Source organism: Mandrillus leucophaeus, unplaced genomic scaffold (assembly GCF_000951045.1).
Source record: "Mandrillus leucophaeus isolate KB7577 unplaced genomic scaffold, Mleu.le_1.0 Scaffold504, whole genome shotgun sequence".
NCBI lineage: Eukaryota > Metazoa > Chordata > Mammalia > Primates > Cercopithecidae > Mandrillus > Mandrillus leucophaeus.
This window is the reverse complement of record NW_012105410.1, coordinates 1,814,168-1,826,621: the sequence shown is the minus strand read 5'-3', so window position 1 is coordinate 1,826,621 and position 12,454 is coordinate 1,814,168. Positions and strand designations below refer to the sequence as shown.

General features: G+C 54.4%; 1 protein-coding gene across 2 annotated transcripts; it reads left to right on the top strand.

Annotated features, from left to right (window-relative positions):
• The first annotated feature begins 687 nt into the window (after positions 1-687).
• Positions 688-9,296, top strand: P2RY2 (purinergic receptor P2Y, G-protein coupled, 2). 2 transcript variants are annotated; one of them, XM_011996224.1, is made up of 2 exons: positions 688-902; positions 7,079-8,870. In XM_011996224.1, the coding sequence occupies exon 2, from the start codon at positions 7,083-7,085 to the stop codon at positions 8,214-8,216; it is 1,134 nt and encodes a 377-aa protein (XP_011851614.1). In that variant the 5' UTR covers positions 688-902; positions 7,079-7,082; the 3' UTR covers positions 8,217-8,870. The 2 variants fall into 2 exon arrangements, with proteins under 2 accessions (XP_011851614.1, XP_011851615.1); XM_011996225.1 differs by having other exon boundaries at positions 712-902; positions 6,945-9,296.
• Positions 9,297-12,454: the final 3,158 nt, after the last annotated feature.

Genomic DNA, 12,454 nt, shown 5'->3' with positions numbered 1-12,454 from the left:
TCTCGGCCTCCCAAAGTGCTGGGTGGCTTGAGCCACCGCGCCCGGCCGACACAGGAGATTTCTAAATGCAGTTTTAGGCCCTGATGGTCTAGACTCTGTGTGTGTGTGTGTGTGTGTGTGTGCATCTGTATGTGTCCACTGCATGTACACCTGAGTCTGACTCTGCATGCCTTTGTGTATCTGTGTGTCTTGGTGTGTCTGTGCCAGTGTGTGTTCAGGTGTGGCATATGTGTGTTTATAACACCTATGGAGGAATGCTTAGAGGTAGGAGTGGGGAGGAAGGGGGTCTCTAGAAAGACGTAGCTTAGGCAAAAGTGTGTTGGCAGAAGGACAATACAATGCACCCTGGGCAAAGAGGGTATTGACTTTTCCTACTATGGGGCCAAAGCACAGAACCAGGACCGAGGGAAGGGACACTGGAGGCTTGGAGGCTTGGCTCAGCTGTACAGGACATGGGGGAGACTTTCCTCCAGGCAGGGCCACCACTCTATGAAAGGCAGCCTGGGGAAAGGGGCTGTGAATAACCCATTCCCGGAACACGTGAGCTGCAGTTTGGGTGTACAGAGGGCACTCAGACCAGGACAAACACCAGGCCACCTCTCTGCTTCCTTCTGGTTAAGGTTACCACAGAGGAGGTGGCCCTGGGGGGAACTGGCCCGGCTGGGTTTCCATGACCCTGAGACCATGCTTTCTCTACCTCCCTCCGTCTGCAGGAGCCCCTTGCGGCAACAGCACTGCCTGCCCAGAAAAATGCTGGAGGCTAGGTGTGGCCCCAGGCCTGGGGACCTGTTTTTCCTGTTTCCCGCAGAGTTCCCTGCAGCCCAGTCCAGGCGTGTGCATTCATGAGTGAGGAACCCGAGCAGGCACTGAGCATCCTGACCTGGAGAGCGGGGGCTGGTCAGGTACGTTTGTGCGGGGGGGGCGGGTGCGCTGGCTGGGAGGTGAGGGCGGGTGCGTGTGCTGTTGTGCCTGTGTCTGCCCTGAACTGGCTTAGATCAAGGGGATCCGAAGGCAGGTGCCCTGCTCTGCTCCCTCATCCCAGGCTGTGATGAATTCAGGCTTTGAAGTCAGATAGCTTTGGGTGTCAAGCTAATTTTTCCAATGCCTGGCAGTGTGACCTTGTACAAATAGCTTAACCTCTATGGCAATATCTACCAAGGGGTGGGGATGGGGGATGACGATGCTGTGTGAAAGCTGCTCAGCCCAGGTCTGGCCCCTACAAAGCAGGGTGGGTGGAGAATCCTAATCAGACTGACCCAGGTTCTGAGCCAGATAAAAACCTGTGGCAGGTCTCAGACAGCCAACCCATCTCCAGTGCGCCCATGTCCAATCCCCTCCCGCTGGCACTTCCCTGACCTGTCCAGAGAAAGGCAGAGTCTCCTGGGCTCCTGTGGCAGTTGAAGGAGAGACAGTCTAGGGACATAAGCAGGTTCCAGGTGGGCCAGGACCCCTAGAGGGGCTGGGTTGTCCCCTGGTTACTTAGGGTCAGCAGCTAAGAAACCTTTAAGCATTCTTGTCCTTGAGAGGCCCTCAGAGAAGCAAGTAATTTGTAAGTAATTTGATCAAGGTTACAGCACTGGAGATGGGCTGCAAATCCTATTCAGGTACATCCCACAGTGGAAGTGGCTGAAGGAGGGAGGTAGTGAACTCCCTGTTTATGGGAGTGTGCAGAAGCTGCAGAGGGCTTGTGCCTGTGTGTGCCTCCTCTAGGCCCCCATAGCCTCTTGTGCTTGATTCATTGATTCATTCATTCATTGATTCATTCATTCATTCATTCTCTCGTTCCTGTAATCCTCCTGTGGTCGGGCCTCCTGCTGGATGATAGGGACAGAGAAAAGCATCAGATGGACCCAGCCTTCAAAAAGCACCTGAAATGTGTTGGGGTACAGGATGGAAGGACAAATTACCAACTGGCTGAGAAACATCCTAAGGGGTGATGGAAGGGAGAGCTTCAGAGATTAGAAGATCCTTTGGGACGTACGAAGGAGTGCAGTGTGGGTGGGTTCAGGGAAGGCTTTCCAGTGAGAAAGAACAGAATGAACACAGGCAGGGGAGCCTGGAAGGGTCCTTACAAGGCTCACATCTCCCCTCCAGACTGGGAGTTCCTTGGGGCAGGGCCAGCCAGACTGGGGCACAACAGGGCTGGTGCGCGTTGGATAGTCAGGTGGAGCCTGGGGCTCCCAGGGGCATCAGTCCCAGGGGCATCAGGATCAGGAGAGGCAGAAGGGAGACTTAAGGGAGGGGGCTGGGAAGTTGGCTGTCCCTCTAAGGCAGGGCTAGGAAAGATGTACTCACAGGTTGGTGAGCCAGCCTGTAGAACGAGAGGGTGGGCGGGGTGAGTCTGGCCCAGGGCCATGGTGATGGAGTCCCCAGCTGGCTTGGGAGGGTGGGGGCCAGGATGTCTTAAAACAGGTGGAAGGGGCAGCTCCCTTAGTTCAAGGGAGACAGGGAAGTCTCCACCCCTCATTTCAGTGTCAGAGATTCCACCGTTACGGATTAGCAGGAAACTCTTCATGCAGGGTGATGAGATGTTTATGTTGACTGTGGAGGGAGGTCAGGCCTCATCTCTGAGGCAGGAACAGAGCAATGGAGTGAAGGCGAGACTGGGCATGTGTGTCTAGATCATGGAGGAAGCCCCCTCCCTGTCCAAGTGGGTCAGAGGACCTCCCGGGGACATTTTGGGGCTGCAGTTGTCAAGGCTAGGGGATTTGACTAGTGTCTGATACTTGGGAAGGAAGGAAGGAAGGAAATGCTTGATGTCACCTGATGTTTTGTGGCAGAGCTAGACTCGAACCTCGGCTTACTGATACCCAGGTGGGGCTCTGTCCTGGGAGGGAATGTGGCTCCTCCATAGCTCCTCAGTCTCACACAGGGGCCTCTCCTTGCTTGTCCTGCAGCTTCTGTGAGTCAGTGACTCTCAGCTGGCCTTCCAAAGCTCCAGATCTGATGGACCCAGGCTGTGCCCATCCCCACACTTGCCATGGTTGACACTGAATTCCTCTTCCCCACCATTCCTCCATCAGGGAACAGTCTCCAGAGCCTCCCTCCCAAACATCTCTCCCCTTGCAGGGCCCCTCCCCTCACAGGGCCCAAGGCCTTCCCCTTCTTGGGTCTCCGTGTCACTCCCCTGGCCTACCACACTCACCTCTACAGCCTCCAGTCAGGACCTCCAGTCCCACCTCCACTGTGGCCAAAGGTTTCTAGAAAAGGCCACCACTAGCTGAACCTTGGCACTCATAACACCACCATGTGCCTACTGTGTGCCAGGCTCTATTCCAGACATTTTACACAAATGACTCGACCTTCACAGCAGTCCTGTGGTGGAGATTCTAGTAACTGTCCCATTTTACAGCTGAGAAAGCAGAAGCAGTCTGGCTCCAGCGCCCAGGTTCTTAATCACTGGGTTCTCTGCACTGAGGGATAAAGAGCCGTGAGTTCAACAGGTGGAGATGAGGGCCACGAATGAATTCCAGGTAGAAGGAGCAGCAGCAACTAAGGCTGGGAGGGGAGAGTGTTAGGCACATCCAGGAAACTGCAGGTCACAGGGGTTGGGGCGGGTGAGGTTGGCAGAGGCTCACTTATAAAAACCTCAGGTACCAGACTTGAGGTCTGGGCTTTCTCCTGAGAGAGGGTAGGAGCGGCAGGAGGATTCCAAACAGAGGAATGCTTTATTTGACAAAGGCCACTCTGGATTTTGGTGGGTGGGTGGGTGGGACTGGGGCTGGAGGAGGGAGGCCAGTGCAGTGGTTCCAGCAACAAGAGGTAGAGCCTGGAACTAAGCTGGCAGCAGGAACTGTCCTGACCCTGGGTAAGATGGGTCTCAGCCACTTGACCTGCCAGAGCCCCAGCCTCTACCTGTCTCTTCTTAACTTGGCACCACATAAGCTTCTCCTGGCCTCGTCGCCCTGGTTTTGCCCTGGCTCCTGGGGAGCCATCCGTGTCCATGGCAGGGGGAGCAAGGGTGCAGGCCCACTTGCTTCTGAGTGCACATTTGCTGACAACAGGAGACAGAGAAGATCTGGGAGTCTTGGTGGAAGAAGGGAAACTGGCCGGGCGCCGTGGCCCACACCTGTAATCCCAGTACTTTGGGAGGCTGAGGTGGGTGGATCACTTGAGGTCAGGAGTTCGAGACCAGCCTGGGCAACATGGTGAAACCCCATCTCTACTAAAAAATACAAAAACATTAGCTAGGCATGGTGGCACACACCTGTAATCCCAGCTACTTGGGAGGCTGAGACATGAGAATTGCTTGAACCCAGGAGACAGAGGTTGCAGGAAGCTGAGATCATGCCACTGCATTCCAGCCTGGGCAATGGAGTGAAAATCTGTCTCAAAAAGAAAAAAACAAAAGAAAGAAAAAAAGAAGGGAAATTGAAGGATCTCTACACCCCCAGCACCCCTAATCTCAATCTCCTGGGCCTTGAACTGCCTCTGGGAAGCCAGGGCTGGAAAAGCAGCTCAGGGTCTATGGGAGTGGATGTTGCAGGCCCTGCAGAGTCCCCCAGTCCCTCAGGACTCCAGGATCTAAAATGAAGGGAATTAGTATGGGCACGATGGCTCACACCTGTAATCCCAGCACTTTGAGAGACCAAGGCAGGAAGATCACTTGAGGTCAGGAGTTCGAGAGCAGCCTGGCCAACATGATAAAACCCCATCTCTACTAAAAATACAAAAATTAGCCAGGTGTGGTAGCATGTGCCTGTAACCCCAGCTACTCGGGAGGCTGAGACAGGAGAATCACTTGAACCTGGGAGGCAGAGGTTGCAGTGAGCCGAGATCAGGCCATTGTACTCCAGCCTTGGCGAAAAAGGGGGACTCCATCTAAAAATTAAAAATTAAAAATAAATAAATAAAATTAAAATGAAGGGAATTATATGGCCCCAGATTCTCAGGATGAAGAGGACTCCACATCTCATCTGCCCTTTCCATCCTCCCAGACATACCCCGACACAGGCACAAGCCCTTCTGCATCCTCTGCTAGAGAGTCACTTGCATACTCCCATAAACAGGGAGTTCACTACCACCATCCCACAGCCACTTCCAGGGACTGGACCTGGACAGGAATTGCAACCCATCCCCAGGGGCATGACCTTGACCAAATAACTTACATGATCTGTGTCTTAGCTTCGTGATTGGAGAACTGGGGATGGTGACTTGGCCCCCAGAACACATCGTAAGGATAAAGTGAAGTAACTTTTTTTTTTTTCTGAGACAGAGTCTTGCTGTGTCGCCCAGGCTGGAGTACAGTGGGGTGATTCTGGCTCACTGCAACCTCCGCCTCCTGGGCCCAGGTGATCCACCCACCTCAGCCTCCCGAGTAGCTGGGACTACAGGCGCCTGCCACCATACCTGGCTAATTTTGTGTGTGTATATTTTTAGTAGAGACAGGGTTTCTCCATGGTGGCCAGGCTGGTCTTGAACTCCTGGCTTCAAGTGATCCGCCCTCCTCAGCCTCCCAAAGTGCTGGGATTACAGGTGTGAGCCACCACGCCTGCCCTAAGTGAATAACTTTTATAAAGCAGGCTTAGTAGTAGGGTTTGAAAAATGTTAGCTCCTCCTTCCCCTTCACACTGCTAGAAAGTGCTTCTTTGTGTTTTTCTCAAACTTGCCCACCCAGGACTCCTGCTATGATTTCCAACCTGCCTGCTGGGATGTTAGGCACGTCTTTGTCTTCCAGGCCGGGATGTCTGTCCCCGACTTCCCAGCTGCGAGAGAGCCCTTAACTGGTCACCTGGGTAGGGGTGAGGAGGAGAGGGAGGGGACAAGCTGCTCCCTAGGCACTCACTGTCTGTTGGATGGTCAGTCCCCATGGGTGTGTTATATGCTCAGTGGGGACAAGGTTGGGGGGGGATACTGATGGTATGCAGAGAGAAACTGGATAGGCATAGAAGAAGCTGCATTTACCACACAGAAGAAGACCCGTTGGCCCCCTATCCCCATCTTCACCCCAGATTTCCCTAGACTCTTGGAGGGGGGGTTACTTCAGGGGGATTCCCTGGTAGCCTCACAGGCTCAGGGGCTGTTGATAGATATAGAAATTGCCAGAATAGAGGAAGATGAAAAAGTGAAGGAATAACTGAAGAGGGAGATCTTTGGAAATACTTGCTCAAATACCAGAACACTAGGTGTGCACCCAGAGCCTCCCACAGAGTGGGAGAACGAGCTGGAGAGAACTCTGTAATGCCTGCAGGGGGCTGTTGGATGCCCACCGGCCAGAAATGCCTCTGCAGGCAGTAGGCATTGGGTGTGAAGCAGGGTCAGCCAGCCTCAAAGGCCCCTTCCCATGAACTCAAAATTCTCAAAATTACCCGCTCTGGCACCCCCAGATCCTCAGATTCTAGGGCTCAGAATCCTACATCTAAAACTCTGATCCTGAGGTTCTAGAGAGGGGTAAGAAAACTACCCACTCCCCCCCGCCCCCCGCCCTCCCCTCTCCCAGAGATGGGATCTTGCTATATCACCCAGGCTGGAGTGCAGTGGTGTGGCCACATCTCACTGCAGCCTCAACCTCCTGGGCTCCAATGATCCTCCCACCTCAGCCTGCCAAGTAGCTGGGACTACAGGTGAGTGCCAGCACGCCTGGCTAATTTTTAACACAAATTTTGTAGAGATGGGGTCTCACTTTGTTGCCTAGGCTGGGCTTAAGCACCTGGTTTCTGCCTTGGCCTCCCGAGTAGCTAGGATTATAGGCATGAGCCACTGCACCCAGCTTGAGCTAACTTTTTTTGAAGGTCAGATAGTGAATATTGTAGACTTCACAGGCCATATGGTCTTTATCACAACTACTCAACTCTTTGTAAACAGATGGGTACAGTTGTGTTCCAATAAAGCTGAATTTACAAAAGCAGACTGGATCTGGCTTTTGTACTATAGTTTGTCTACCCCTGTTCTCAAGTTTGACAATTGTGTGATCCTGATATTCATGGATCTCATGCATTCTCAAGGTTCCAAACCTTGGAGGTTCCAGATCCGGATCCAAGTCAGCTGGCAACGAAAGCCCTGGTCAGGTGGCTGTGTCAGGTCCCCTAGGGGCGCTCCAGCCACAACCCTGATGGCCTCACCCCTCCCTTCCCTGCAGGGCGATGGCGGCAGACCTGGGCCCCTGGAATGGCACCATCAATGGCACCTGGGATGGGGATGAGCTGGGCTACAGGTGCCGCTTCAACGAGGACTTCAAGTACGTGCTGCTGCCTGTGTCCTACGGCGTGGTGTGTGTGCTTGGGCTGTGTCTGAACGCCGTGGCGCTCTACATCTTCTTGTGCCGCCTCAAGACCTGGAATGCGTCCACCACATACATGTTCCACCTGGCTGTGTCTGATGCACTGTATGCAGCCTCCTTGCCGCTGCTGGTCTATTACTACGCCCGCGGCGACCACTGGCCCTTTAGCACCGTGCTCTGCAAGCTGGTGCGCTTCCTCTTCTACACCAATCTTTACTGCAGCATCCTCTTCCTCACCTGCATCAGCGTGCACCGGTGTCTGGGCGTCTTACGCCCTCTGCGCTCCCTGCGCTGGGGCCAGGCCCGCTACGCTCGCCGGGTGGCCGGGGCCGTGTGGGTGTTGGTGCTGGCCTGCCAGGCCCCTGTGCTCTACTTTGTCACCACCAGCGCACGTGGGGGCCGCGTGACCTGCCACGACACCTCGGCGCCCGATCTCTTCAGCCGCTTCGTGGCCTACAGCTCAGTCATGCTGGGCCTGCTCTTCGCGGTGCCCTTTGCCATCATCCTTGTCTGTTACATGCTCATGGCTCGGCGGCTGCTAAAGCCGGCCTACGGGACCTCGGGCGGCCTGCCTAGGGCCAAGCGCAAGTCGGTGCGCACCATCGCCATAGTGCTGGCTGTCTTCGCCCTCTGCTTCCTGCCCTTCCATGTCACCCGCACCCTCTACTACTCCTTCCGCTCGCTGGACCTCAGCTGCCACACCCTCAATGCCATCAACATGGCCTACAAGATCACCCGGCCGCTGGCCAGTGCTAACAGTTGCCTTGACCCGGTGCTCTACTTCCTCGCTGGGCAGAGGCTTGTACGCTTTGCCCGAGATGCCAAGCCACCCACTGACCCCAGCCCTGCCACCCCCGCTCGCCGCAGGCTGGGCCTGCGCAGATCCGACAGAACTGACATGCAGAGGATAGAAGATGTGTTGGGCAGCAGTGAGGGCTCTAGGCGGACAGAGTCCACACCGGCTGGTAGCGAGAACACTAAAGACATTAGGCTGTAGGAGCAGAACGCTTCAGCCTGTGCAGGTTTATATTGGGAAGCTGCAGGGACCAGGGCTTGTGCAGATTGTACGGTCTCCCCAGATATGGACCATCAGTGACTCATGCTGGATGACCAAGGAAGCCATGACCCCATGCTCCGTCATTTGACAGGGGCTCAGGATATTTGCTCTGTGGTCCAGAGTCAACTGTTCCCATAACCCCTAGTCACCGTTTGTGTGTATGAATTGGGGGAATTAAGTTTCAAGAAAGGCGAGAGTTAAGGTCAATGACACCCCTGGCCTGACTCTCACGCAAGTAGCTGGCTGTACTGCCAAGGTACCTAGGTTGGAGTCTAGCCTAATCAAGTCAAATGGAGAAACAGGCCCAGAGAGGAAAGTGGCTTACCAAGGTCACGTACCAGAGTCTGTAGCTGAGCTACCTGGGGTGGCGGCCAAGTCACAGGTTGGCCAGAAAACCCTGGTAAGTAATGAGGGCTGAGTTTGCACAGTGGTCTGGAATGGACTGGGTGCCACAGTGGACTCAGCTCTAAGGAGTACCCCCAGCCCAAGAGATGAACATCTGGGGACTAATGTCATAGACCCATCTGGAGGCTCCCATGGGCTAGGAGCCAGTGTGAGGCTGTAACTTATACTAAAGGTTGTGTTGCCTGCTGAGCTGTGCCTTATTGTGTGCTTGGGGGATGAGGATATGGTGGGGAAGCTTTCACCAGCCACACAAGGGTCCTTTCTCCAACCCATTCCCTTCTGCCACCTACCTTCTCACTAGCTGTCTCAGGAGTAGTCTCCTTTCAGGGATCCTCTCTCAAGACCCCAGATCCTCTCTCTAGACCCCACTTTAAAGCCAATTGGCTTCTGTGCCTGACTCTGTGCTGAGCACAGAGAGAAGTCAAGTGCAGTCCCAGTCCTTGAGATTTCCCAGTTTAGGTGATGGCCAGTCATGTGCTGATAAATGTTAAACCATTTAACTGGAGCTCTGATTTAACTGGGAACCCCTTCTTTGTAGAACTGCCCAGTTTCATGATGCAAAAACTCTTATGGCCGAATTCAAACTGTAAACATGATGTCCGCTTCCTTGTAAAATTCCTGAAAATTTAACAATTGGTTCTTGGAAGCAGGTACAAGTCACTCTAGCACACCACTGGATAATGCCAAGTGGATGGGGCTGTGAGCCAGGGGGTCAGGGAAGGGTTCCTGGAGTGGGAGACTCCTGAGTTGTAGCTTCTGAGAAAAGCAGCTCACCAGAAGAAAATCCACATGCAGGATGCATCCCAGGCAAAGACATGGGGCAAGAGGGCAGGGTGTGCAGGAGCCATAAGCAGGCTGGACAGCTGGCTCCAGGCTCAAGGCAGGGTTGGGGCTGGGTCACAAGGAGGCCAAGTTAGGGCTCCCTCCTTGCCCTGACCCTAAGGCTTCCTTTGCATTGTGGGTAAATATGAAAGAGACTCACTCCTCCTCCTGTCCATCCTCTGCCTTCTGGGAAAATCCCAGAATGGCAGGGTGTTGCTCAGGCTGGGTCAGGACTTAGCATGGGGGAGATGGGTTTCACCTATGATAGGTTCTGGGTCTAGCCAGGACCACTCGGGGCTGATGTGTGGAGCTCAGCTGGACAGGGCCCTGCCCTAGCCTTTGGAAGGGGACACGGCAAAGCTGACAGGCCTCATTCTTGATCTCAAGGACAGGGACTCACTCCTCTCCCTCTGGGAGAGCCCTCGCTCTGTGGGCCCACTCTGCCTGCCTCCTCTGACCTCTCCACCCTTCCCACTCTGCCTTGTGAAAGGCAGGGCATCCCCAAAGCTTGCTGTATTCGGAGTTTGACTCCACAGCGCCCTCATGTGACAGAGACCCATCACAGACCATGACCCAAATGATTGCACTGTGCCATTCTGGGTGACATGCCCAGAATAGTGTGAGCTATTCACCTCTCACATTCTAGGTTCTATACTTCTGTTAATGTAGCCGATGTCCTTCTGAGCTTTTTTTTTTTTCTTTTTGAGACAAAGTCTTGTTCTGTCACCCAGGCTGGAAGTGCAGTGGCGCAGTCTTGGCTCACTGCAACTCTCTGCCTCCCGGGTTCAAGCAATTCTCCTGCCTCAGCTTCCCAAGTAGCTGGGATTACAGGTATGCGCCACCACACCCGGCTAATTTTTGTATTTTTAATAGAGACAGGGTTTCGCCATGTTGGCCAGGCTGGCCTCAAACTCCTGACTTCAAGTGATCCACCTGCCTCAGCCTCCCAAAGTGCTGGGATTACAGGTATGAACCACCACACCCAGACCCTCTTGAGCTTTCTTAGTGATTGCCTGTTACAAACCACCCTTCAGCCTTTCCTGCAGGCCTGAGCCACTCCATAAGGACACAGGAGGGGCTTATTCACCATCTAATCCTGTGGCAGGCACAGGTCAGGGTGGATACTGGAGACCCTGGGCGAACCAGGGACAGGCCCAGAGCCTCACCTCTGGAACCCAGTTGAACTGCATGGTCCCTTGGTATGCACATCCTACCTTGCTGCTCAGGACCCAGGCCACTCGCCTTGTGGGTGAGGTTCCTGCCCTGATGCCTCATGCTATTTTCAGCCCAAGTAAGACCATAATTTTCCACTCCTGGCCCCAGACCATTGTCCAGCAGTGACGTGGGGGAACCTGCCTGCCCTCAAAATATCTCCTATTACCCTCCAGTACTCCCTGCCCCCTTCACACCTCCCTAACCTGACATCACTTCCTGGGCTGTTGACTCATGAAGGCCACTGTGAAAGGGCATGTGCCCAGCTCTTCCTGCCCAGGGTGACTGGGATGGAGCCATAGAGCTGAGGCCAGGGACAGGGCAGGGATGGGAGGAAGGGGAGGGTAGAGAGTTGAGTGTCAGGGAGTAAACATCTGCTGATGTGCCTGCAGCAGCTGTTCTCAATGAACTGCATGACATCAGGGCAGGGTCCCTGGCACACAGTGGTCTCTGCCCTGGGTGACAGGTGTTCCAGGGCCCGGGAGGGATGGGCGAACCCCAGGTGATATCCCCACTTTCACACCCTGAGGTCAGAAGAGGCCCTAAACAGCATGTTATCCACACACGGTTACTCCAGGTCAAGCCACCAAAGCTACCTCTCTGCCACCCTTGTCATGGCAGATTTGGGCTGCTCTGTTTAGAATCAGGCACATGGGGGAGGGAAGCCGTGTATTGACCCATGTCCCACGCACCCTGCAGGACCCTCTCATCTCTGTTATATGGTGGATGCTTCACAGAAACCCTGTGAAGTAGATGTTATGATCCCATTTAGCAGATGAGGAAACAGAAGGGTGTGAGAAGTGAGGACTTGCTCCAGGTTATCCAGGCCATCAGAGTGAGTCAGAGTGAGTCCAGGGTCACCTGATGGCCAGAATCATGCCCTTTCTAGTGCCCCACGATGCTCACAACCCCGCAGGGCAGACGGTTCTCTAAGTGGCCCCTCGCATGATTCAAGATGACAGAGGCGGTGTAGCAAGGATGTGAGAACACAGATGCTCCACACAGACCACCTCAGTGTCAATATTGTCCCCACTTTCCTTGCTGGGGTCTCTTGGGCAAGTTACCTAATCTTGCAGTACCTCAGTTTTCCATTTCTAAGTGAGATGCTACCTTCCACGCAGGGCACTGTGGGGCTTCCCTACGTTATTATGCACAAAGTCCTCCTCACAGTGCCCGGTGTGTGCTCAGCATTTATATGCCTGGCACCAGGCCAGGAGGCTACGGAGGCAAACCAGCTGGGCCCTGCCCTCATGGAGTTGACATCACTTAGTACGTAACCACATTGGGATACATGTTTTGAAGGAGAGGACAGTGTGCCTGGCCAGTGAGCAGTAGTGGGCCGTACGTCTCCAGGGACCCCCTCCGTGGGATGTGGGAGGAGGGAAGCAGGTCTGTCCTGGGGGAATGTGTGGGGCCACCTCTGCCCTGCCTGGCAGTGGGTGGATTTCAGGACCATGGGCCTGTGCTGTTTACAGAACCTTGTCCAGGTACCCAGCTGTGGGAGAGTAGCATGGAGAGGAGGAAGAAGGCCCCCCTAATAGCAAGCTTCAGGACCTTGCCACTTCAGGCTAGAGAGCTCCTACCCTCCCACGGCAGCAGGGTGGCCATTTCTCCCTGACTGGGGTGTGCACCATGGTGCTCTGCAGCCACCCCTCACTTCACTAAGAGTCCAGAGACCTAGGAGCAGAGGACTGGTCTGGAGCTGGGCAAGGGCAGGCAGCAAATGGTGAGTTTTTGCT

What these genes read in the sequence shown, in the direction of transcription:
- P2RY2 (XM_011996225.1), top strand. Translation starts at nt 7,083, where the DNA reads ATGGCGGCAGACCTGGGCCCCTGGAATGGCACCATCAATGGCACCTGG.